The sequence below is a fragment of the Anguilla rostrata genome, chromosome 5 (assembly GCF_018555375.3).
Source record: "Anguilla rostrata isolate EN2019 chromosome 5, ASM1855537v3, whole genome shotgun sequence".
In the NCBI taxonomy this organism is placed as follows: Eukaryota; Metazoa; Chordata; class Actinopteri; order Anguilliformes; family Anguillidae; genus Anguilla; species Anguilla rostrata.
Genome location: NC_057937.1, coordinates 15,579,429 through 15,605,699, shown reverse-complemented (window position 1 = coordinate 15,605,699; position 26,271 = coordinate 15,579,429). Strand labels below are relative to the sequence as shown.

Genomic DNA, 26,271 nt, shown 5'->3' with positions numbered 1-26,271 from the left:
CCACTGGACCCCGGACCCCATCCCTACCCGATTCACCGTCGCCGCCGCCACCTCCTCCGCCCACCCTAGTAACTGTGGAACATGGGACTGAAGCGGGAGAGCCTTGATTGACACTGAATTAGACACGCCCCCCCCCTCCCCTCCACTTCCTGTTTGCCCCTCCCTTCCTCAGCTCTGCCCTACTGGTCTTTTCCTCGTATGTAGAGGTAGATATTCCAGCAGCCGCTACTGCTCATCAGCTTCACGACCATCTTCAATGTCTCTCAATTCCTTTTGCTGTATAATGAAGGGTGATGGATAATTGTGTTTTATTGGCTACTGTATATTTGTGAATATTTTGCATAAGGTTTTTGAAAGATGCCAAGCTGAAAGCGTTTTCAATATGGGGTTAGATAGGTTCTTAAAACTTTTTTTTCTATTTATTCTCCAGAAAAGTGATTGGTCGGTCGGTTACAACACACGTGTTTATCATGAGTAAATGTGTATCGATGCATTTGCTGACTAGTGTTAAAGAGAAGCTACAGTAGCTGTATGTGACTTAGATCTGGGGGGAACAATGTGAAACTTTGGGCTTATTACCCAGTGAGCATGCTCTGATGAAGAATTGACTGGCCCTTTCGTTTTTGTTATAGCTGCTTTACACCAAAACCAATTTGATTTGCCTTCAGTGAACCCGAGACGATGAATGTGCGATTTGATCCGAGGGCAGAGCGTTTAATAAAACTGACAGTGAAAGCATCAGCATGGACGGCTCTTGCTCCACTCCAAATAAGGAAACACTTTTTTTTTAAAAAGCCCATTTAGACTGAAGGACATAATGAAATAAGTATTTGCCTCATAACTAATTTATTTGTACAGACTAAATAAAAATGTGAAGATGTTACTAAAACGTAGTTATTTTATGTTTGCTGCTGTATCGTAGGGCTTCAGTGCTGTAGGTAGGGGGCCCTGTCCTCTTTGTTGAGGGAGGCATTGGCTTTATTTAGCCATTGTGAGCGAGATTGACCACTCCACAGAGAACCACAAGAAACTCTCCCACTGGCCTCCTCTGTGTAAACGAATACTGTACTGTATATGTCCTCAAACTGGATTTACATAGTGTCCACACAATGCAGTTTCATTCTGCCATTTAAAAGCAGAGTCAAATGCAAGCTATAGTATATTTTTAGGGGTGACCAAGTGGCTTTCTTAAACTGTGGTGTCCCTCATCGAGTAAGTGAGGGCTTCCTAAAGCCAAGGACGATGCTGAGTTTTGGTCAGGGCTTACTTGGAAAAATAATATTCTCAGTGGAAACCTGGATCAATAAAGGATAAATAATTTTACCACTAGATGGCGGAAAAGGTGCTTAAAGAGATCCAAAATCACAGTCTGAACAGTGCCTGTTCCACTCTTGTTTGGCAGAAACATGCTTTCATTTAGCTTTCATTTTGACAGTTGTAGGCTATTGTATACTTAGAGGAGGATACTGATATCATCTCCTGAACGTTTTGACGTTATACTTTATTTTGTATTAGAAATAACTTTAAATGCAATAAAATTCTGCATTCCTGCTATCTTTGTTGTGTGCTAGCAGTGTTTGGTATTTCAGTACATTATTTTAACGAATACTATGGTTCTTTGAAGGCACAATCCTGTGCCCATGCAGGCACAGGACTGAGGTGAATGGCATTCCCATGGACACGCTTAGCACTTGGAATCCAAAAGCTGTGCTGCATAATTTAGATCCAGGGTGCTTTACTACTCAGACAAAATCTGTACCACTCCTGTTACAAATTCATTTTTATTATTTTCAGCTGAATTTGAATGAATTTATAACTCATGTTACAAATTCATTCCTATTTCCAACTTGTCACACGTCAACACACTCGATCCAAAACAGTGATACAGTACATCAAAATACAGCAGTTCTGCTTTCATCAGATGTTTTGTGCACCTGGCTGAACTTTTAAATACACTGAGTGTTGATCGTTACCTTTTATAGTCATGTAGCCTTGTCGAATGGAACCGTCTCCTAAAAAATCTGAGCCATGCCCCTCCTCCTGGGATCTCAAGACTGGAGACTTCTGACTCATCAACAAGACCCATGGGGGAGGGACTCGGGTAATGAGCACTGAGATAGTGCAGGATATAAATCCCTTCTCAGTGGCTCTCTCGTGGTGCACAAACAGGACTGAGACATATAACTCCACACCTCAACCCAAACCGCATATTGCTTTAAGATCCCTTCAGCAGCACACAGAAAAGCGTAAAGCTTATGACAAACATTTCTTTATCACACACATTCAAATTCAAATCACCCCAACCCCTCCATTACACAAATGTTTTTTTTTTCCCCAAAGACAACTGATGCAAATATAATTTTCTAACTATTACTGACCACGCAAGCCCTCATATTTCCTCAGAGATGAAAATAGACTCTTGCAGCTAAAAATAGATTTATAGCTATATAACCCAGCTCAGAGTTGTGTATTTTATGAAATTCGTTGAGTTCTACAAAATATAGGAAAAAAACATTCAAAAATAGTTTTGCTTCTGTGCAGGGAAATGAAGATACATTCAGGAATTCAGTATTTATAAAGAATAGTGCAGGATGTGGGAGTCATTTCCTGTGGTTATAGCCCCCTCTAGTGGTCAGACGTCAGTATCTGCTCTGATATTCATGATGCCATCTGTTGAAATCGGTGTGAAACATCACGATGCTTCCCGATGACATGCCAGTGATGATGCACCTGGGAAACAGGAAGAGATGTAATTGCAGAACCTGTCATGTCCTCATATGCCAATCCTCTCCTGTCCAAAATGGTTCCCTTTTGTTTTAGAAACAAGCAGGGCCATCTTTCCTCAAAATGTAAAAAGGCATTGGTGTGTCATACCCCTTTTTAAGCCTAAAATGCCTGCTAATGCCGAGTCTTGTGGCACTGGCAGGCTGAGAGGGCTATGATGTGTGCACGTGCTGGTGATCCTGGCTCTTACCTTTGGTCATGTGACATGGCCATGGACCGTATGCCCGCATCACAGCCAGGGTAACTGAAAAGGTGTTTGAGGTCATGGACCTGCCAGACGTTAAGCACTCCCTCATCGCCCCCCGACAGCATGTAATGTCCATCTCGGCTCAGGAGAATAGCCTGGGGGAAGAGTCAACACTGACACTTAGCACCTCCATAGTCAACACTGACACTTACCACCTCCATAGTCAACACTGAGACTTACCACCTCCATAGTCAACACTGACACATACCACCTCCATAGTCAACACTGACACATACCACCTCCATAGTCAACACTGACACTTACCACCTCCATATTAAACACTGGTACTTAACACCCACCACACAATCAACACAAACACCTCAGCAATCACTGCAGACACCATTTCCACAATAAAAACTGACACGCTACTGACATCAGCGATAAGCAATGACACATCACGTCCACTTGTGGACCATGCTGACACACTAAAGAAGGCCTCCACTGAACAAGGACCACTTAAAATTTCACACAAAAACTTCCCCCCATGTGGTCAGAACAGACTGAAGTTTCTATAACAGTGGATGGGTGTGGTGGTTTGAGATCAGAGGATCACATGACCAAATCACATGGATGGGCTGTTCTACAACACAAACAGTTGATGTAACATAAACTTGTTTTATATTGTACAGTATTTTGTGTTGTCATTCCCATCTTTGGGTAAGAGTCTCACTAATGACATTGGTGGAGGTGGCTGAATCTAGTTTCTCCTATGCCAATGAAAGGTATGAAATATAACTGTGATACATTAATCAATTAATGTGTGTCAAGGATGGAGTTGGTCTGGTCTGTGTTCAGAGGAAAGCTCAACTTTGGGTGCAAAAACTGTGCATGTCTGAGAAGAAACATTTACTGATCCTTCTGCAGGAGCAGGGTAGAGTTCATGCACTTCCCTACAGAGCCCAGATGATTCTTCTACATAATGGCATTCCAACATTCCAACCAATAGGATTCTACCATTACTCACACAGCACCGACTAAACCCACAGAACACTGGTGTGGCGATTTGTAATTAGTGTCTGTCAGTGACACTAAATACAGACATTCTTAACCCGCAGGGACTAAAATAAAAATCTGGAACAAGTAATCCACAAAATTCAGACCCAATGATACAATTTTATTCACTCAAACATTAGACTGGAAGAAGGATTTACCAACAAAGAACCGTACCGAGATTTAATATTTAAAATTTTCCCCCCAAGTAATCAAAAAATAAAGATTCTAAGACCCCAAAGGACTCAGCCAGAGCCAGAGGGCTTTGATACATCGAAGACCACCCTGGAAGAGCCTTTGCTCTCTGACACTGACAGCAAGAGGGAATGTTCCGGAATGAAGCCAAATGCCGTTGCTTCCAGAAACATTTACGGCCCAAGACCAGTATTTCCTGATGAATCTGGAAAAATCTGATCCCTGTTTATGACCAAGGCCAGACTGCGAGCACCAGTCAGCCGTAACTCACGGTAATGAGGAAAGGCGATGCATTTAATCCAAACGTCTTCACGATATAAGATCGGAGGTCCTGAACTGGTGACCGGAGTCCTGAACTGGTGCCCTGATCGTATTTATGTATCATTCTTCTGTGGCCCACTGCCACAATCGCTGCCAACATGGCAACGCATCTATCTTCCAGATCTTTCAGTTAGATCCCTTTCAAGGACGTTTTACAGTACTGCATGCCAACTGCATAGCTAATTTAGAGTAGTATAATGGTTAGGGAACTGCGCTTGTAACTCAGTGCAATTCTATATCCAGGTGGGGCACAGCCACTATTAAACTCCTGAGAAAGATACTTAACATTAATTGCTTCAGAAAATATCCAGCTGTATATGCCTTTTAAAAGAAAGACAAAAACCTGGTCTGCATACAAGCACTCTACTAATATACTAAATCATCTCATGAATGTTTTAATATTTCTGTCTGTGTTAGGGATAAAGTTCTGTATTCACTATTTTTTTTTGGGATGAGTACGATATTAGCATGCTTTTCCCTGTGGGAAATGCACTGAGCAAAGATCACAGTGCTTGGCTAATTAATAGGGAACATAATGGATGGGTAAGGATCCATTTCTGTTTCACAAATCACACTACTTTGTATTGATAGCCCACTCTGAAAAGTCTCTGAAATTGCAGATTGTCTCTGATATTAGGATGTTTCATAACATGGCTTTTACATATGGCCTAAGGGAATAAATTGTGTGTTACTGTATAGTAAAACATAATAATTAAAAAATAAACTACTTTCCGGTAAGTCAAATCAAGTAGTAACAGCTACCCTAGCTTCCCCTACTCTGCTACCCTTTCCTCTTTCCTCCCATCTCTCAGTCTTTTCTTCCTCCTCTGTTTTTGCTTTTGACCTGCCCTCCCTCCCTCTCCCTTCTTCCCCATCCCTCCACATTTCCTTTTCTTTCCCTCTCTGACTCCCTCCAAAATTCCTTCCCCATCTCTCTCTCTCTCTCTCTCTCTCCCCCTCCCGGGTGTACAGTACGTCCCGCTGCAGTCGAAGCGGTCCCTCACAGTCAGGCCCATAAAATACGGCTCAGTGTCCCATCAGGACCTGCGGGGGGAGGTGGAAACCTGGCACAGAACCGGACGGGCCCAGGTGGGGTGGGGAAGGGGGGGGGTGTTGGTGTACCCATAAATCAGCGCCAGGAGGGCCCGAGCCCGACGGCGCGCTCCGGAAAAAGCGTCATGGCCGCCGCGGCTCGGGTATCGCGGGGACGGCCCCGATGCCTGAACGACGTGACCGTCAGACAGGAAGCGAGCTCGAACCCCAGCTGGTTTTTATACGCTCCGAACGTCTGGCGGCAGCGCTTCTCCAGCGCTCATCCCGCTCCACGGCAGGTCTGGCGAAGACCACGCTCAGATTTATGCACCCGTTAATTCGAGCCGCTACGTACGCGCAGGCACAGACACACAAAACCTGTAAAAATGGTTACTTTTATAGAAATACGGCACGTCTCTGCCATATCGTCCATTCAGGCCGAGTCCAAGTTTCCGAACGAATATCCTGTCGGAGGAGGAAGGCCCCTTTCCCTCCGAACCTCTCTGTTAAGCAGTCATTAATACACAGGCCTGTGAAAAACGAACTCTAAAGCAACACCGTGATCCAGGGCGCGCACTTATTTAAACTGGTGTCGTGCTGTGTACTGGGAGAGCACGCGTGAGATTAATACTGCCAAACCCCGCATAAAACACCGCCTCGGACCGGCTTCTCTCCAAAGCGCTTTTTCATGGAAGTTAATGCCTCTCCGAGTCACTGACGCAGCCGAGATTTAGGGCAGCTGGACGCCTTCGGAGGTGATGAACTGCAAACGGCTAACGTTCCAGAGAGCGTGCCTGACTTACGGACATCTACAGAATCAGAATGCTAACTGCCTGCCTGACTTACGGACATCTACAGAATTAGAATGCTAACTGCCTGCCTGACTTACGGACATCCACAGAGTCAGAATGCTAACTGCCTGCCTGACTTACGGACATCTACAGAATCAGAATGCTCACATACTGCCTGAATTACAGACATCCACAGAGTCAGAATGCTCAATCCTGCCAGAATTACAGACATCCACAGAGTCAGAATGCTAACTGCCTGCCTGACTTACGGACATCTACAGAGTCAGAATGCTAACTGCCTGCCTGACTTACGGACATCTACAGAATTAGAATGCTAACTGCCTGCCTGACTTACGGACATCCACAGAGTCAGAATGCTAACTGCCTGCCTGACTTACGGACATCTACAGAATCAGAATGCTCACATACTGCCTGAATTACAGACATCCACAGAGTCAGAATGCTCACATCCTGCCAGAATTACAGACATCCACAGAGTCAGAATGCTAACTGCCTGCCTGACTTACGGACATCTACAGAGTCAGAATGCTAACTGCCTGCCTGACTTACGGACATCCACAGAGTCAGAATGCTAACTGCCTGCCTGACTTACGGACATCCACAGAGTCAGAATGCTAACTGCCTGCCTGAATTACAGACATCCACAGAGTCAGAATGCTCCCATCCTGCCTGAATTACAGACATCCACAGAGTCAGAATGCTAACTGCCTGCCTGAATTACAGACATCCACAGAGTCAGAATGCTAACTGCCTGCCTGAATTACAGACATCCACAGAGTCAGAATGCTAACTGCCTGCCTGAATTACAGACATCCACAGAGTCAGAATGCTAACTGCCTGCCTGAATTACAGACATCCACAGAGTCAGAATGCTAACTGCCTGCCTGACTTACGGACATCCACAGAGTCAGAATGCTAACTGCCTGCCTGACTTACGGACATCCACACAGTCAGAATGCTAACTGCCTGCCTGAATTACAGACATCCACACAGTCAGAATGCTCACATACTGCCTGAATTACAGACATCCACAGAGTCAGAATGCTAACTGCCTGCCTGAATTACAGACATCCACAGAGTCAGAATTCTAACTGCCTGCCTGAATTACAGACATCCACAAAGTCAGAATGCTTATCTGCCTGTGATTCTGAAGAGTCAGTTTCCACTCATCCTCTTAAAGTGCGTTAGTCTATATAACTGTAGGACAGGACTCCCCTGTCTTGGTCCTTGAAGGCCACAGTGCCTGCAGAGTTACTCTACCCCGGCACTGAAAGGCCATAGTGCCTCTGAATGAATTCGGATTTACGCAAGGGACTTCATGACCTACACGCAAGTTTGTGTCTCTAACCGCGTAAGAGACTTCATAAGATATCCGTGTCAGGGAATGACACAACCACACCCTCTACGGCCAATGGAGAGGAACATATCACGGCGCCTCATACAACCCACTGAAGATAACTACGACCAGGCTCTAACGTGAGTGCTAATGCTAGCATGCGGTTCGTGTTACTCTCCTGGCTGACGTAATGTGGCTAACGGGAGATCATGCAGAGCGTAAAACGGCTGGAGGGCTCACCTTTGTCTGACCCTCCACCTTGGCGTGGACCAGCAGCCTGCCGTTGACGCTGAAGACGCAGAAGTGGCCCTTGTCGTAGTACACCACGCAGTGGCCCTCGGTGGAGGACTGGATGAGCCGGGGCCTCAGGGAGCTCTCGGGGCCCTCCAGGGACCACAGCAGGTCCCCGTTCATGGTGTGTATGAGGCACAGCCCCTCTGGGAGGATAAAGGCAGTTAGCGGTTAGCGGTTAGCATGCAGCGGGCCCTTTTCCGACAGGAGAAAGGGGGGGGGGGCGTGAAATACGACCTCCCCCGCGCGGGGCGCTCACCTCGGGACCCGCTGATGGCCAGCCCCAGTTCCGCGCACACGCTGGCGCAGGTGACCTCGCAGTCGTGACCCGACAGCACGGCCCGGGGAGTCACAAACTCGGCTGGAGACGGAGGAAGAGGCCGGTGTCAAAAGCACAGATCACAGCGTGACACTGGGGCAAGCAGCTCTCCACACGCTGATGAAAGGTCTGGAGACATGGGCTTATCTGGACACAGACTGAATACTATGGGATCTCCAAAGATTAAAAAATACTAAATATGACCAGCAGGGGGTGGCAAATCCACATTTTAAAAGATTTTTCTTTAACAAAGGTGTTGGTCACAAGATTAGACAATATTCACACTACAAAAGCATTAATAAAATTTGAAAAGCGCTAAGTACAAGTAATTTATTTGTGCTTTAAGTATACATTTGTTACATCTAATTTTTAAAGATAATAGAAGTTCATTCATTTGCAATAAATACATAAATACATCATTTTTCTACTTTTAATTTGACCAGTGAAACGTGTGAGCGATGTATACGGCTCCCAGCTCGCCGAGTAACAACTTAAAGGCGGTTTCTTTCACAAAACAAACAAATACGGGCACACCGCTCCGATAAATTAGAGGGCTTCCAGCAGGGAAGGAGCAGCGAGCCGAGCAGCTGGGAGTGACTGAGTGCTCGCAGTGCGCGGGGGACTCTGACACCGCCTGACCTCGCCCTACTTATCTTTACTGCAGTCACCAGAGCTCAGCCGCCCGCTCAATCATCTCAACTTCAAACCCACAGCCCAGAGGAGGGAGGGAGGGAGAGAGAGAGAGAGAGAGAGAGAGAGAGAGGGGAAAAGGGACCGCGTGTAAATTCTTTACGCGCACACACGTACACATTTTTTTGTTCAGTTCCCAAATCAGTCGTGCTACTATGTTGTTATCCGTTATCGTAATTTGTCACCTTTGCTTTGGCAGCGCAGTGAAAGGTCATGTCAATAAAGCCTCCTCAAACTGAACTGAACTGAGAGAGGAGAACAAACAGATAGACAGGGAGGGACAGAGGTAGACTGAAGGGAAGGAGCGACAGAGAGAAAAAGAGAAAGAGGGAGGCAGAGAGAAATGAAGGAGAAACCCAGTGTGCCGGTCAGGGGCCGGGGACTGTAAAACCGTCGAGAGGGGAGGCAGTGAGAGCGAGCGCTGGGGATACTGTAAACCGCTGACTGGAGACACTGGAGCCGGCGACCGCTGGAAGTCTCCGGCTGATAATCGGGGCTTCAACAGGGGGGCCACCCCCACAACCCCTGCCCCTTTGATCCGGGGGAAAAAGGTTAAAGGAAAACAACTTTCTCAGACCCGGCGGCGAGTTCATTAGCAGTTTGTTACCAGGGCGAAGCGTGTTTACCGCAGGACCTTTCTATGCACGAGGGGTTTACTCAAACTGGAGCTTAACTGAAGGAAACGGGCAGAAAGGGAATGTGTGTGTGTGTGTGTGTGTGTGTGTGTGTGTGAGTGAGTGAGAGAGAGAGGGAGGGAGAGAGAGAGAGAGAGAGAGAGAGTGAGTGAGTGATTGAGAGAGAGACAGAAAGTTATACTGCAAAAGGAATCAGGAAAATAAATAGGCGTGATTTATTTTTATTTTTTAAAAACAGTGCTTTGACCAAATTTAATGTGGCCAAGTTACAGAAGAAACAGGTCCCAAGGACTTGCCCAGAAAGCTTTCACACTGACACACACAGCTGCTGAAAATGATGACACGGACTGCCTCTGCTTGCAGCAAAAAATAATAAAAAATAACAAACCTCAAAATAAAGATTTATTAGATGGTGGCTGCTAAACCTCGTCAGCGTCAAAGCTCAAACTTAACGTCTTTACAGCTCCGGGGATCAAAAGCAGAGCTGGGCTTTACAGCAACAGATCAATAAAACTGATATATGGGAGTATCGTCTAACCTCTTACCGTTTGTCAACATTTGGTTTGCGTAAAGGGAACATCTGAGCACATTTTAATACTTCTGTATCCTGGAGAGAACCTGAGGAACCAGACACTACGCGGCTCAGGCAGAAAAGTGCCACAGCGTACTTTATTTATGATTGATGATGACTTCCTAATGGCTGTCACCGTCCGCGGTTCCTTAAGTCTCCCTGGGTCCTAATGTTAGAGCTTCCTCCAAAACCGAAAAAATCTGCCAAATGGCAGTGGAGAAAGTTTATTTACGGTTATTTCAGCTCACAGTAAACTAATAAAGGGGACGTTCCGTGCCAGCTATGCCAGGCCGTGATGCTCGACTGTCTCCAACTCGGCAGGAAAAATTCTTCGGATTCTTCAGGTTGACGGGTTTAAAAATGATACCCCTTTTCCTTTTCTTTTTCCTGTAAATAATTCCCCCTCTGAGCAGTGACCGGTCAAAGGTTAACCAAAAGGGGGAAAAAAAAACTGAACTTCACGAGAAAATACCCCGTGGGATCATTTCAAAAGCAACCGTAGTGAAATGATGGCTTGCAATGAATTGAGTCTTCCAGAAAGAAAACTGTTACTTCTAAATTTGTATTTAGAAGACATTCTTTTATGTGTGTGTGTATGCGTGTGTTTAATGTATGTGTGTATGTGTGTAAGTGTGCGTGCCTCAGCTCGTGTGCACATGACAGTGTTTTACGACGTGACAGGACATAAAACTATGTTTTAAGCCCCAGGTTCAAAGCTTTTTAAAATATTTATTAAGTGGAAACCCCCTTGATAATCTGCCAGTTCTGCAAAAGTTTTCATGATTTAGGATGCGATAAAGTGAAAGATGACTATTCACATTACTGCTGAGTTAATCATGAATATTAATTTGAACGGTTCAGGGCCTGGTTGATCTATGGCCTGAATGTGGCTCCAGGGACATGTTTGTCTATAACCCCTGTCTTAGGTCATAGATACAATAAACATACAGTTTTCACAATCTATTTGGCTTGAACTTTAAAAACATTGCAAAACGCTTAAAAAAATTTGTTGGAGGTGTGCAAGGGAGCATCAAGCATGTACTTCTCTAGCACATATGCTAAACCAAAACCAACCCAAATACTCCGGCATAGCTACTTTCTGAAGAAATATGAACTGTACATTAAATATATATAAAGAAAACATTTTTTAAACCTTTTTTAAAACAAACTCATAAAACGTGGGGCTGCCTGCCTGTACCCTACGCCAGCCATGAGATGGTGCTGTTGTCTACAGAATCTGCCACCATGTCCCCCTTCCCTGATCACTTGCATTGTACCTACAGTACTGCGCATCGCCTTCGGTCCCGCCAGCAGGGGGAGCTAAAGAGACGCACCTCAAACAAGTCTAGAGGAAATGGATGGAAGCCATTGCCTGCAGGCAGGCAGAAGCGAGCCCAAAATGAAGCCGGCCATGAGGAACAGACCTGTATGCGTGTGTGAGATTCGGCCAGGCCGGAGTGAATCTGCTCAGCCTCAACCAATGCTCAGGATGTTCCTGGCAGTGCTTTACACACACAGGGGAAAGTGGCCACTTGACAGTGGTACGTTTGGACCGGGAAGAAAGCACCATCCGATGGCTTTCAGAAGCCACCCTGCAGTGTAGGGACAGGGCAGACGCGGGACTGTCCTGTCCTTGGGTGAGGCGCGCGTGACCAGAATCGCGGCGGCGCCCTCCCGGTCCTGCCCGGGTCGCCAGAGCGGCGGTCTGAAATAAGGCCGCGCGCGGTTCTGACGAACGTGGCCCCGGGTCCCGGATCAGCAGTCTCGCCTTTTAGGGGCTCGGGCCTGATCGCTGGTATGCGCCTCGATAACTCTGCCCGAGCGTTCTGAAATGGCTCAGCCAGTCACAATGGGCCATATTCAGCCATATTTACGATGTAGTGATGACCCACTATGGTCGGTCAGGGTGACAGAATTACTAATTGATTTGATGTTTGGTACAATGTTCAGTTCTCACAGCAAGCTCATGCAAATATATAATAATAACAATAATAATAATAATAATAATAATAATAATAATAGTAATAATAATAATAATAATAATAATAATTAATCTAGTATGAGCAAAATCATATCAACAAACCAAAATTAAATGGCGAATACAAGACTGAGTCAAATACTCATAAGGGAGAAAACTGATTTATGTTGGAAAATTAAATTTTGGTGTGCACAATCCTTTCAAAAGATACACAAAACACAAAGTGAAGTATCTTTTATATACTGATTAGTATAAATTTACATATGCTGCTCATATTATTTTGCGAGAGCAGTATGTGTATTTCTACTAATAATTTAGAGAAATACAAAATGCTATAAACTTGGAATATAATAAGGACACCCATACACAATCAATACTGTGGTACCAAATATCCTGAACATTAAATTAAATGTTTTGATGTTTACTCGAGCGATATTAAAAACTCAGCCTCAATCTATCCTAGCTGTTTTAAATGATTTCATACTGAAAGGCCCTTGGAATTAAATCCGTAATAAACTAAATATGTTTCTCTCATTTTTGTACTCCTGTGCAGTCAATTACAGGGTAACATGAAGGGTTTTTAATTGAGCCAATAACTAATGACAATTGTGGAGCATTAAATCATGTCTAAATAGTGGTAAATATAATAAATCAAATGGACTAATTTACAAATGCATGACATCACAAAGAATTCAGGTCACTGCTAATTTACTGTTCAGTAAAAAAAAAAAACTTGCTTTAGCAGCTGGTCTGAAAACTAGAGGTAATGTTTTTCTTCATTTATCAAAATAATTTTCAAATACTAATATGAATAATTTTCAAAATAAGGTGCTTCAAGCCTTTCAAAATTTTAAAACCTCGATGAACCTATATATGAAGCCACAAATAATACTTAATATGTGATTAAGATTAAAACAAACGCCTATGGTGCATATTCATTTTCACAATAAATCAGTGGCTGATTCTGAAGTACTATCTCTACATGAAAAATTCACGTTAATTATTCATGAAACTGTTGGTCATAAATTCATTTGCATTTGTAAATGTGCAGAAAACAGCGTGGAGTTTACAAACCAGCCAGAGTAGCAGAGAAGATGCTCACTGCTGCATGTTGTGCCTTTCACCCTTGTAATCATGCTCGCAGACATATGTTGAGGGCAGACCTTAACATTATTCACTTTTACTGAGCACTCTGCCCCGTTTTCAGATGAATTACCATCACACAACCCCAGCCACATTTACTGCCTATGACCTGCAATTCCACTTTCAGTCTCACTCGCTCACACACACACACACACGCACACACAGACACAGACACACAAACACACACACACACAGACACACACACACACACACAGGCACCCACGCACACACACACACACACACACACTAGGCCAGGCCCAATTCATTGTGAAATGCTACTCTGAAACCCAATCTGTTTGGAAGAGGCCACATGGTGGTCACATGAAACAAGTTGTTACTTTTGAGAGTGAGTTGTAAATCATTGCTGGGTGTGTGTGCGTGTGTGCATGTGTGTGCGTGTGTGTGCGTGCGTGAGTGTGAGTGTGTGTGTGTGTGTCTATGTCTGTTGGGGAAGGCTTTATAAGTACACTGTGTGTTTTGGGTGAGATCAGGGGCTGCAGCATAGCAGCAGTAATGCTGCATCTCCTCACCCAGGCGCCACAGACACCCTCACCGCCCCAGCCAGCCCCACGCGGGGGCCGCTTACCTTCGGCGTTCTCCCCGATGCAGCAGCTCTTCCCGTTCCAGTACCAGAGCAGCAGGGTGGCGTCCCGGGACCCCGACAGGACGTAGCAGTCCCCCCCAATGTAGGACTCGGACCGGGCCAGGCACGTCACCACGTCCCAGTGCCCGAACACGATCTGGGCCAGCTTCCCTGTGGAGAAAGAGAGAGAGAGAGAGAGGCCCACGGCTGTTCACCGTCATGCGTTTCCCCTCAGCGTTCCAACGATCCGACTCCAAACGCGGCGGATCTCCGGTTCAGTCGCAGATTGCGAGTCCGTGCGGAGACGGCTCTCCAAACGAGTCCTGACTGATTACGCGAAACGCAGCTGAAAGGCCGGCTCGGATTTCGCTCAAAAATAAGGTGCAAAACGAAGATGTAATGATGATGTCATGGCAAAACAATGGCAATCGACTGCTTCCACTTGCTTCACAGTTCCAGGGCTCAGCAGTGTTCCATTATTAGCCCCTAAATTCAGGGAGAGGCTGAGCCAGTCTCTCTGAATGTACAAGCAACAGCTGCGTGGCTGAATGACAGTGTGAACTCTGGATTATAGGCGAAGCTAAAACAACAATAATTACAACTGCTCAATTCTCTGAGTCCGTAATGTAAAGTGCTGTTACGCTTTAAAACTGAGAACTCGCGCTCTCCGGACAATAAATTTAGCAGCCAAAGCCTTCCCTTCTGCAAATGTAACAAGACAGCGCAGGCAGCTTTTAAGTCTGGGCTTGTGGTCAAAATGGAATATTAACTGAGTGCACGACCAGGAGAAAAATGTAAATGTGAATTATTCACCCTGTTTCGGTAATGCCGTACATCTGGAAGCCATGCCAGCGAAGAACAGTTTCAATTTGTTTGAATATATAATGACATGATTATTTTTTTATTGTCAGTGTGATTGTACCTTGGCCATCTCAATGCGTCTTCGTCGTGCCAATAAAGCTTTGTGAATTGAACCGGGAGGATGAAACAAAATAAATGGGGGAGAGGAGGGAGACGGGTCTCGAGAGGAATGGCAGGTTTGGCGAGGAATGCAGAGTGCAGAACTGTGTGTTACTCCTCCTTCCTTAGTTACAGCAATGATGCTCTACTACACATATTCTACCAGTCAGTGGTGAGTGGGTGGAGTATAGAATTGTGTGTTACCTGAGTGTGTGGAGTATAGAAATGTGTGTTATCTGAGTGGGTGGAGTATGGAAATGTGTGATACCTGAGTTGGTGAAGTAGAAAGATGCGTTACTTGAGTCAGTGGAGTATAGCTGCATGTTACCTGAGTCAGTAGAGTAGTTACCTGAGTCAGTGCAGTAGTTACCTGAGTCAGTAGAGTAGTTACCTGAGTCAGTAGAGTAGTTACCTGAGTCAGTGCAGTAGTTACCTGAGTCAGTAGAGTAGTTACCTGAGTCAGTAGAGTAGTTACCTGAGTCAGTGGAGTAGTTACCTGAGTCAGTAGAGTAGTTACCTGAGTCAGTAGAGTAGTTACCTGAGTCAGTAGAGTAGTTACCTGAGTCAGTGCAGTAGTTACCTGAGTCAGTGGAGTAGTTACCTGAGTCAGTGGAGTAGTTACCTGAGTCAGTAGAGTAGTTACCTGAGTCAGTAGAGTAGTTACCTGAGTCAGTGGAGTAGTTACCTGAGTCAGTGGAGTAGTTACCTGAGTCAGTGCAGTAGTTACCTGCGTGCAGTAGTTACCTGAGTCAGTGGAGTAGTTACCTGAGTCAGTAGAGTAGCTACCTGAGTCAGTGCAGTAGTTACCTGAGTCAGTGGAGTAGTTACCTGAGTCAGTAGAGTAGACGCGGAGGCTCCGGTCCCAGAAGCCACAGAGCAGGATGAAGCGGTTGTCAGCAGTGACAATGAAGCACTGAGAGTGCACCTGTATGCTCTGGTCCAGAAGGTCAGTCACCTGCCTGCGCTGGCAGCCTGTGTTGGTGGCTGTGAGAGAGAGAGAGAGAGAGGAAGAGGAGGGATGGAGAGAGGAAGGGAGGGAGAGGGGGAGACCACTGTAATACATGCCTTTTAAATGCCATGAAAAATGAAAACCCATTGAGTGTTATTTTATTAATAATAATAATAATAATGATTATTATTATTATTGTTATTATAATCACAGTTGTTATTAGTATTATTATTAAACATATTGTATCATTGCATCTTCAATTTTATACAGCAATAACAGCAGCAACAACAGCAAGGTCGCAGCAGACAGCAGAGCATGTTCTGTTTCCCACGGTGGTCAGAACAGCAGAGACGCTGGCAAGCTTCCAGCACAGACTGAAGGCCCGGATCTTTAGCCTGCACCTTGGCTCCTCCAGGCCCAGCTCCAGATGCGCTTCAGGTTTATATGTTTTCAGAGCCTCTGGTTCTCTGCTCTTGTTCATATAATGTAGTTTGATGCTCGCTGTTCTAGTTTCATAACTGTTTACTGACCATGCTTTCCCTCTCTAGGGGGTTACTTCTCCTCGACCCCTGATCTTTGCGCTTGTGTTTGCACTGTAAATTGCTCCAGAAAAGAGCATCTGCTAAACAACAGGAATGTAATGTGATACAACGAAGGAGGAGAAAAGAATAGTATAATAACTATACAATAAATCATATGATTACTCATACAATATATCATACATTGCGTTATGTCTTCACAACTGTTAGTCCTATTTTTCTTTTTTTTTTCCTGTGAGAATAGTCGGGTGTGTGTGTGTGTGTGTGTGTGTGTGCGCGTGCATGCTTGCGTGTGTGTGTGTATGTGTGTGTCCATGTTTGTGTAAACACACATCATTGGGTTTACAATAGCTTCATATTTTCCACTGGACCGAGGAATTTAAAGAGCAGTAGGAACGCTGTTTCAGCAGGAACTGTTTCTTCAGACAGAGACAGCGCACTCACACTCAGGAAGAGCAGACAACGTGTAAATTATCCCGGGTCTTCAACCGCTGAGTTACAGGCTTGGGGGGGGGGGGGTGGCAAGCTGACCCAGACCCCCAAGTAGAGCAGGTGTGGGGCCCGAGAGCCATGTGACACAGAACAGCATCCCGACCCGGACGAATATTTCAACCAATTATCAACATTTCGCTGGCTGTTAGCTGCCCAGCGAGACACAGTGAATTTACAGTGTTTAAAATACCCTTCCCACGGAATGCCAGCAATATAAATACATACATCACACTTATTCAAAAATAATGTTTCCCACACACGCACAGGCATAGACGTCCAACATGACAAACGGTCTGAGAAATTTTCAGGAAAGCCGATTTGGTGGTCGTGACTATGTTCAAAATGGCCGATCTCAAAAATTCCTTAAAGCACCATGTTTTAAAAAAACAATTTGAGTGATAAATTTAAGAATTCCAATATTTAAATTTGTTATACTTAAATGTATTTAAGAATTTAATATAAGAACTATTTTTAGAACAGCGCATTTAAGATAGAAATCCCTTAAATGTCAGAAAGTTGGGTAAATATTTCACTACATCTGGTCAGAAGACGTCAAAGCTCTAATATGTTGTACAGACGTTAAACCTGCATTGAAGATGCCATAATTCATGTTTCATTTCTTATCTACTCATCAACAATCTTCAATAATGGTTTAATAATCCAAATGCATTCTGTTATAACTGTTAAAAATGAGGAAGTGACTACACACTTCCATGTAAGCTTCAGAGCATGGTGAACAAAAAAGCTATTAAAGGAAAATCAATGTTTCTACAATGCAAAAAGGCCAGTTAAAGTCCACTGGAAGAAGCCATAACACAGCTGGAGCTGTCTTTCTGGACTAACCAGAGCCTCAGCCTCAAAGGGAGAAGCAGACCTGGAGACTGAATAAGAGCTTGAGGAGATGATGCAGCAATGTGCATGCCTTCTGGTCTGCCGCATGCGACAGGGAGACCACATTTCACGGTTCAGACTGTCAAAAGACTGTGTTGCAACCCGCCCGTGGCCATGCATCGCTGCGCGGCTGCGCGTCATTACTTGTCGCAGCGCAGCCACGCATCTGGTCCCCGGGCCCTCTCCCGCTCAGCGGCGCGTCTGAGCGACGATGCGGAGATTCTGAGCCGCCCTGACAGCGCGTGTTCTTAATCTGCATTATTACAGCATTCATATTCATTCCCCGTGACACGGGGCTTCTCCCTCTTCGGTTCCGCGAGCGGGCGGGGGTGGGGGCGGGGTGCCGTCGCGAACGCTACACGCCACGGCCCTATTTGCATGCTAATGGCCCGTTTGGAACGTTCGGTCTCCGTCTCGGGGGCCGACGCGATCGGCAGGGAGGAAAATGGATTGAATCACGGGGAGAAAAATTGAAGAACTGTCAAACAGGAAGAGAGAGCGGAGACGGAACTGTCGCACGGGAAAGGCGACCAATGACAGACCTGTCACACACAAGAGAGAACAGTGATAGACCTGTCACAGAGGCAGAGATCAGGCAGAGATATCATACAGGAAAATAAGTGGAGACAGAATTCACACAGAAAGAGAAACCAGTGACTGAACTGTCGTACAGGAAGAGAGACCAGTGACAGAACAGTCATACCGGAAGAGAGACCATAGTCAGAACGTTCATACAGGACGAGACCAGTGATGGAACTGTCATACAGGAAGAGAGACCAGAGACAGAACTGTCATACAGGAAGAGAGACCAGTGACAGACCTAAGAGAGGATCAATCTCAACAGGAAGCTGCTGCTGCTGATCCTGGTTGGGTGATACGTGTCCTAGAAGGGAAAAGAAAGACAGAATTACTCCTGAAATCATATTCTCCTGAGGGGACGCTGCATTAGCATTTCTTAAACAGTCTCACACTCGAGAAGTGAACCATAGCAGCATTATAGTGTCATCAGTCTACACAATAAAAGCTGGGATATTTATTGCATATTTAATTTGCCATTCATCACCTTTTTAACAGTTGCTACATATTGTTCTTAAGTAGACTTTTCATTTATATGTAATTACAATGAGTTGCTACAATTTCTTTTAACAAGCAAATGATTGCAGTATTAAATATAATACACACAATGAATGTTATATTGTAGGAGACTTCAACATGGAGGGGGAGCCGTTTTACTGTTATCTTTGGTGTCTCCGGTGCACTTTTTTCACACAGAAAGATTGATGTTTAATAAATAATAAAACAATTAAGACACGACTTGGATGTATTAGAGCAGACAGGAAACCTAACCCTCCCTGTGGACATGTCACATTTGATACCACAGGGTGGGAGAACACACTTCAAATGCCACTCAATTCCGTTCCGTATGCAACGGGGGAAATCATCTCCAACTCAGATTAGACACGAACCGGTACAGCAACGGAATGCACTTGTGAGATGAAATGACACGGCTCGCGAAACGTTTCCTCAATCACAGAAACACCATGCAGAATAGAACACAGCTACTAACCCACCTATTGGATTACAGCTTATCTCTACGGAACATACTGAGTAGGGGAGATCTAATCTGTCGAGACCAGGGGTGAGGAATCTTACCCGGAAAGGGCCGATGTGGGTGGAGGTTTTTGTTTTAGGCTAACAGTGCGACATCTGATTGTACTTATCAAAGTCTTGACTGAGACTGTGATTAGTCATTCAGTTGAATCAGGTGTCGTAGTGCTGGGCTAAAACAAAAACTTGCACCCACACAGGCCGTTTTACGGATAATACTGAACACCACCGGTCAAGACCCTTCTAATAGGGATGCGTGTCATTGAAATTCTGGGGCTAATATCAACAAGTCAACAGCAAACAGACACAGGCTACGCCAGGGAGTGGAGTGTGTGTTGCGTTTCCCATGATTCACCGGGCCCTGCGGCGCGCTTACCCAGCAGGCCGTGCCACTTGTTGACGGCGAAGAGGCGGTTGGCGGTGACGGTGATGATGGCGGGGGCCTGCAGGCCGGACTGCGTGTTGGCGGACACGTGCACCACCGGCGAGTTGGAGGGGAACTTGAGCACCATGATGACGTCCTGCGGGGACTCCTCGCCGAACGCGATTTCCGTCTGCGGGGGGGAGGAGACGCTGTTCAGAGGACCACGCCCACACACAGCCACACCCACACGCACGGGCATTATAGCAGGGAGTACAGTGCAGAGTACAGCACAGGGAATACAGAAAAGAGTGTACAGCACAGAAAATACAGCGCAGAGAATACAGCACAGAGTACAGCACAGGGAGTATAGAAAAAGGTGTCCAGCACAAAGAATGTAGAAATTATGCAGAGATTAAAGTGTAGTGTACAATGTAAAGACAGAACTCAAGATATCAGTGTTTTCTACCTGCACAGCTGAAACTTTGCACTTTATACAAAATAAAAAGGACATATGGAAATTAATGACATGTTTTTAATTAGATATAAAAAATATACATTTCTTAAATAGCATTGTGAGAGAGGTGTTCATAAACGTATTTCTCACTGAAGGAGAATACATACTTGAAGGGTTTAAATACATGTATGGTTTCCCAATATGTGCTTGTGTTTCTGTGAACAACACTAGTACAGCTGAACATGTGTATTTGTGCGTGTGTGTCAGTACGTGTGTGTAGGTGGCAGTGTCGGCAGTATATCCGTCTCACACACCCTCAGCGACGTGTCTGGGGATGTCCGCAGTAACGAGGCCGCGAGGGCCGCCCAAACCGCCGCGGCTAATTGGTCCACCTGCAGTAAATTACCGGCTGCGCTTGACGTGCGGTGTGTGACTGACCGCCAATCAGCCCAACGCCTCGCCAGCACACCGACCGCCACACCAGAGAGGAACACAGACCACCGGCAGACCAGAAACAGGAACGTGGAGCACCTCTCTGACCACACTGCACCGAGGTGCCCCCTCTTAGCGAATCACTGAACAGAACTCAAAGGCCAATCCAGGCCCTGGCTGAGGATGATCAGGTGGGATCTTCGGTAATTATATAAAGGCTCTGTTCAAAGCTGCTTTCAAGGGATCGTTTCCGTGGAAACTTTCTTCAGTGCGATCTCAGTTTGTATCATGCTAACTTGAAGAGGGTGAGATTAACTTGATGTCACTTTGAAATGTATTTTATAAAGACAATTAGCTTAACACTACACAGTAACATGGGGATGGCTTAACAACTTGATGGTCGCTATCCCACAGGCGGACGTGAACAGCAAGACAGAACATCATGGGCTCTGTGGGTGGGACTATCACGTTCAGTGGCTTGTTGGCGTCACCACTCACGAATCAGAGCTACAAACGTATGGTGGTGAGAAACATGTTTTTTTCTTTAACCAGTGATGCCAGCATTTATAAAATTTTCATCCGTACAATTAGGAAATATGTTCTTTTGTTTTGAGTCAGAGGTCATGTTTTGTGAAATCTGGGGGGGTTGGGGGGGTTTGGGTAGCTAAAATAACCCAGGCCCAATGATGGGGAGCACCAAAGACTCCTTTTGTGCCAGGAAAAACCCTGGCCATCGGCCGTCAGAACTGGCAGAGACCTTCGAAGTGTAGTACCAGTCAGCTCATAAAGTCCAGGTTAAATCTGAAACGCATTTGCTGTTCCCTTCGGGTTCTGGGAATCATTTCCAGAGACACAAATGTTCGCCTCAGAATACTTTCACCGGGGGGTTTTATTGACCTATGCCGTATTTTGGCCCGTGCGTAAGGATATCTGTGAGAGCGGCGCAAACATTTGCCTAATGTCAAACACACGTTGGGCAAATCCCTGCTTTTGACAGGTCGCCGGCTCTACTCACAGCGTCGTTACCAGCAGCGGGAAGGAGGCCAACGGCTGGCCTACTGCTGACACACAGCAGGGGGGGGGGGAGAGAGAGGGAGAGAAAGCGAAAGGTGGAGGGGGTGTGAGAAAGAGGGAGAGAGAGCAAGCGAGAGCCTGAGCAAGAGCAAAAAAGAGTCAGAGAGAGAGCATGAGAGAGAGAGAGAGAGGTGGTGGGGGGGTGAGAAAGAAGGAAAGAGACAGGGAGGAGCAGGGTCTTTCCGTGAGGATGCAGGAGAGACAGAGTATGACAGGTAAAAAGGGAGAAGAACAGAGGAAAAGGAGGTAAGAGACGGAGAGAGAGAGATAGAGACAGAGAAATCCCTCATCTGCTTCTGGTTTGCGGGGCTGAGGAGCGTCTGAGAGCTTCCCGTAACAGCACCCGCTCTGGCTCCAGACCAGAGGGAGAAAATTCAACACAGGACGCCTTTAAGCACCTGAGATAGAACACGCGCTCCAGGTGCGCTCCGTTGTCACGGATCTACTGGGCCCCGCTGCACCCAATCAGATAAAGCCTTTCTCACAAGGAACCTCCTCCTTCCGCAGAGGAAAGAGTCTTTACTTCTTAATCATCATCATGCTTTCATGAACACTGCTGCGTTTCAGTGAAAGAAACAGGCTTACGAATAGCTCTGTAATGCTTCTGAGTTGTGTAAGTAATTCAGGACGCGTTAAGCGGAAGAGACGAACTTCTCGTTAGAGGCACAGTAAAGGTTTGTGAGCGTGCGGCTTCTAAGCGTTAATGCGCTCCTGTTTGGGTCCGCCGCTGGCGCGTCGGGGGCGCGTTCGGCACACAGGGCCCCTCAGTGCGGGCGAGGGCGGGTGACCCGGCGCGACCCGGCCGTGGCGGTGGAGCGAGGTCCGGGGCGAGGCTGCGGCTGTCAACGCCGCCGCGCCGCCGCGCTAATGGGGGCCGGGCCCGTCTCTCTCGGCTCCGCCCCCGCCCCAGTTAAGAGCCCGTCACCTCTCCCCCATTGTTCCCGCGGGTTACTCCCGCTCACAGGTGCATGCTGGGAGTTTGGCCCTTTTCCCAGCATCCCCCCCCCCCCCATCCCATGGGTGAGGGGGTATATATGTATGTGTACGTAAGTGTGTGTGTGTGAGTGTGTAGAGAGAGAGACAGAAAGGGAGGGAGAGAGAGAGAAAGATAGAATAAGCGAGATTGAAAGAGAAGATAAAAATAAGGTTGGAATGGTGAGGTAGAGGGGAAGGGGGCAGGAGGTGGAGGAGGAGGCAAAAGAACAATGGAATCCAGACAAATGCAAAGCAAAGCACAGTGCCATCAAAACCCATCAGGAGGAGCCCGCCTCAGCTTTTTAAGTCAAAGCCTTCGTGGAATGCGTCGAGCTCCCAAACTGGGTCACCGGGCCCGTCTCTGGTCTTTATGGGGGGGCAAGCCTGTGGGCACAGAGCGTTTTCTGGGGGCGGGGTCGGCGGGGTCTGCTACGTGACATCACTCACCGCCTGCGTGGAGGAGCTCCGTGGGGCGTGGGGTTCACTGAGCAGCTGGCAGGGCGTCTGTCCAGATCTCTGGATCTGAGCCTCCGCAGCCTGGGGGGGGGGGGGGGGAGAGAAAGGGGGGAAACTCGTTAGCCTCGGCTAATTGCAACACATCTCGCCTAAAAATAAACCCTGCCTCACAGGTTCTGGGCTGAATCATGAGCCAAAGTGAAGACATTAAAAAGTGTGTGTGTGTGTGTTTGTATGTGTGTACATGCATATGTATGTGTGTGCCTTTGAGCATGCATGTTTGTGAGCACGTGCGTTTGCCAGCAGTGGTGGTGGTGAGAGAGAGAGAGAGCAAGAGAGTATGTGTGTGTGAGCATGTGTGTTTGTGTGTGTGTGAGTGACAGGGAGAAAGAGTGTGTGTACATGCGTGTCTGCGTGTATACATTCCTCCTCTCACTGATTTAGCAAAGATTGGCGGGGGCCCTCAGAATGAGCTCATCAAAGAGGACTGCGAATGGTATTTCCATGAGAAATTCTGTTAAATACCCCCCCCCCCCCTCATTTCTGTCTCCCTCTCTCCATCACTCTCACTCGCTTTCCCTCTCTGCCTCCCTCTCTTTCTCACACTCTCACCCTCACTCTCTCTCTCCCTCCTTCCTCTCACAATGGCCTGAAACTAAACAGAACCATTTTCCTGCAGCAACCCAGCTTTTTCCTGTACTAGCTGGAGATCCCATAAAAAGAGGAGAGTAATCTCAGAGGTGGGTAAAGAGGAGAGTAATCTCAGAGCTATGAAAAGGGGGGAGTAATCTCAAAGGTGGGAAAAGAGGGGAGTAATCTTAGAGAAGTGAGTAAAGAGGAGATTAATCTCAGAGAGGTATGGAAAGAGGAGAGTAATCTCAGAGAGGTGAGTAAAGAGGAGAGTAATCTTAGAGAGGTGAGTAAAGAGGAGAGTAATCTCAGAGAGGTGAGTAAAGAGGAGAGTAATCTCAGAGAGGTATGGAAAGAGGAGAGTAATCTCAGAGAGGTGAGTAAAGAGGAGAGTAATCTCAGAGAGGTATGGAAAGAGAAGAATAATCTCAGAGAGGTGAGTAAAGAGGAGAGTAATCTCAGAGAGGTATGGAAAGAGAACAATAATCTCAGAGAGGTGAGTAAAGAGGAGAGTAATCTCAGAGAGGTAGGAAGAGAAAGTAATCTCAGAGAGGTGAGTAAAGAGGAGAGTAATCTCAGAGAGGTGAGTAAAGAGGAGAGCAATCTCAGAGAGGCTGGAGACTCCTAGGCCCAGCTCCAGGCCTCTTCCTGCTCAGCCCTGTGAACACCAGCAGACGTGCGAATCTCTCTGGCCCCTGCAGGTTTGATCCGGATCAAATCCAGCTGCTGGGACCCTGCCCCCTCTCTCCCTCTCCCTCTCCCTCCACACACACACTGCAGGGTGTGGATTCACCTGGGAGCTCATTATATTCTAGTCCACCACTGCAGAAACTTCCAGAAATACTGAGAAACTGAACTTTTTAAAAAAGCTCACAGTCTGATGCCTATCAAACATATCACATAAAGACAGTGTAAAGGTGTTCATGGATTTATGTCAAAAGTTTTTGTTAGTTATCCAGTTTAAGACCTTTAATTGCCTGAGCTCTTGCTATTAGATTTCACATGATTGACCTGTCAAAAAAAAGCATTATTACTAGTCTGCGGGTTATGTGTTTGTGGTATTCGCCAACGTAATACTTTTTTGTGATTAAAATAAAACAACTCCTAAAGCACAAGGTAGACAGCAATGAGCTCTCTCTATGAACAAGACCAATGCTTTATCCTCACCTCCATATGTTTTTCAACTGCTTACTGAGTGTCATCTGGATTAAATTCTGACCTGACATTTATTAAAACTTGTTGCGTTAAATATGACCCTTGTTTAAAAGCTAACAACACAGAAGAATGTCCACCGGGGAAGGGAGAGCATGCTTTGCGTTCTGTGTACTTTGGCACGACTTGCTGTCGAGCAGAGCTCACATTAAAGCCATTTTAGTTTGGGTGGGTAAGAGGGGAAGCCATCGCCGTCTGTGCAAACAGCACCGGGGCCTACGGCCGGCCCTAATCTGCAGCGAGACATTCCAACCGGCCGACTGGAGGGCCCCGGGGGGCCCGGGAGGGCAGTCTCTGGGGCCGCCCCGGCCCTACAGCCGCCCCGCCCGCCCGCCGCTACGCAAACGCAGCTGCCCGGCTGACACAAAGCAGCGCCGCGGCGCAGACGGACCCCGGCCAAAACACCCGTCGCTCAGCGCCGCCGTCTCCAGGCCCCCGGCCTGACTGACGCGGGGCCCAAACTGCGCCTTCCGGAAAAAAACAAAAAACTATTGCGCCCAGATGGGAAACACTCAACCCTCTGCCAATGAAACAGAGTCTGGGATGAAACAACTCAACCCACATTCCCAGAAACGCACATTGGCAGGAGTGACTCAGCCCACATCTACAAAGATTCACACTGTGGGAACAACTCAACCCAAAGGTGCAGGAACACTCAGATAGAACCCACAGTCACAGAAACAAACATAAACAGGAAAAAATGATATTCCTGTCCGTATCTACTGAAATACACCGGCTAGAACACAACTTAATTTAGATGAAAAAAGCTCATACATAACAATACTCACAACTCATATATATCAGGGCTAACATCTCATTTATTGTGACTCAAGTGTTTCAGTGCGTTGAGCAGGATTTAATGGCCTTTCAGAGGTTGAGCAGGAAGGTGTTCAGGAAACAAGGTCTTTGTAAGAGAGCGTAGGCGGTGCATAATGGCTCTGGCCTCCAGAAGTGGCGCTCATGTTTATGACACCTTTGCAAATTTATTTGTTTCCTCGCCGCCGGAGCGGTTCTGCGGAAATAAGTGGGTGTCACGGATCCAATTTAGTTTTTTTGCCGGTGTGAAACAGATGCCCCGGGTAATGGGCTGAGCTTGGCAATGAATCTGCATGCTAGGCTAAGCATCGCATCTGTATGTGAATTACCTGAATGAGGCCATAAATCAGAGCCGTGCCCTCTCATCTCCCCGTGCCCCAGCCAGCGAGCATGAAGGGCAGACTGGAGCAAGGCACAGGGGGCTGCACTGAGCATGCTCCGTTCAGCCGGCCTGAACCGACCTGAGCAGCCTGGTGTCCGATTCTAACAGCC

The 26,271-nt window shown here is 46.5% G+C and overlaps 2 protein-coding genes across 6 annotated transcripts in view; one reads left to right on the top strand and one right to left on the bottom strand.

The window, feature by feature from the left end:
* Positions 1–1,554, top strand: part of LOC135254809 (serine/threonine-protein kinase DCLK2-like) — a 51,412-nt gene extending 49,858 nt beyond the window's left edge. For all 5 annotated transcript variants that reach the window (XM_064335328.1, XM_064335327.1, XM_064335331.1 and 2 more), the window contains one exon: positions 1–1,554. This exon is cut by the window's left edge and continues 145 nt beyond it. In XM_064335328.1, the coding sequence (XP_064191398.1) occupies positions 1–107 (107 nt within the window). In that variant the 3' untranslated portion in view covers positions 108–1,554.
* Positions 1,555–1,762: 208 nt separating this feature from the next.
* The window catches only part of LOC135254811 (lipopolysaccharide-responsive and beige-like anchor protein), a 208,477-nt gene continuing 183,968 nt past the window's right edge, over positions 1,763–26,271 (bottom strand). Inside the window, 9 exon segments of the mRNA XM_064335333.1 lie at positions 1,763–2,730; positions 2,975–3,126; positions 7,958–8,154; positions 8,268–8,369; positions 13,931–14,098; positions 15,716–15,871; positions 18,579–18,641; positions 19,743–19,920; positions 23,113–23,202. Of these exon segments, the coding sequence (XP_064191403.1) occupies positions 2,640–2,730; positions 2,975–3,126; positions 7,958–8,154; positions 8,268–8,369; positions 13,931–14,098; positions 15,716–15,871; positions 18,579–18,641; positions 19,743–19,920; positions 23,113–23,202 (1,197 nt within the window). The 3' untranslated portion in view covers positions 1,763–2,639.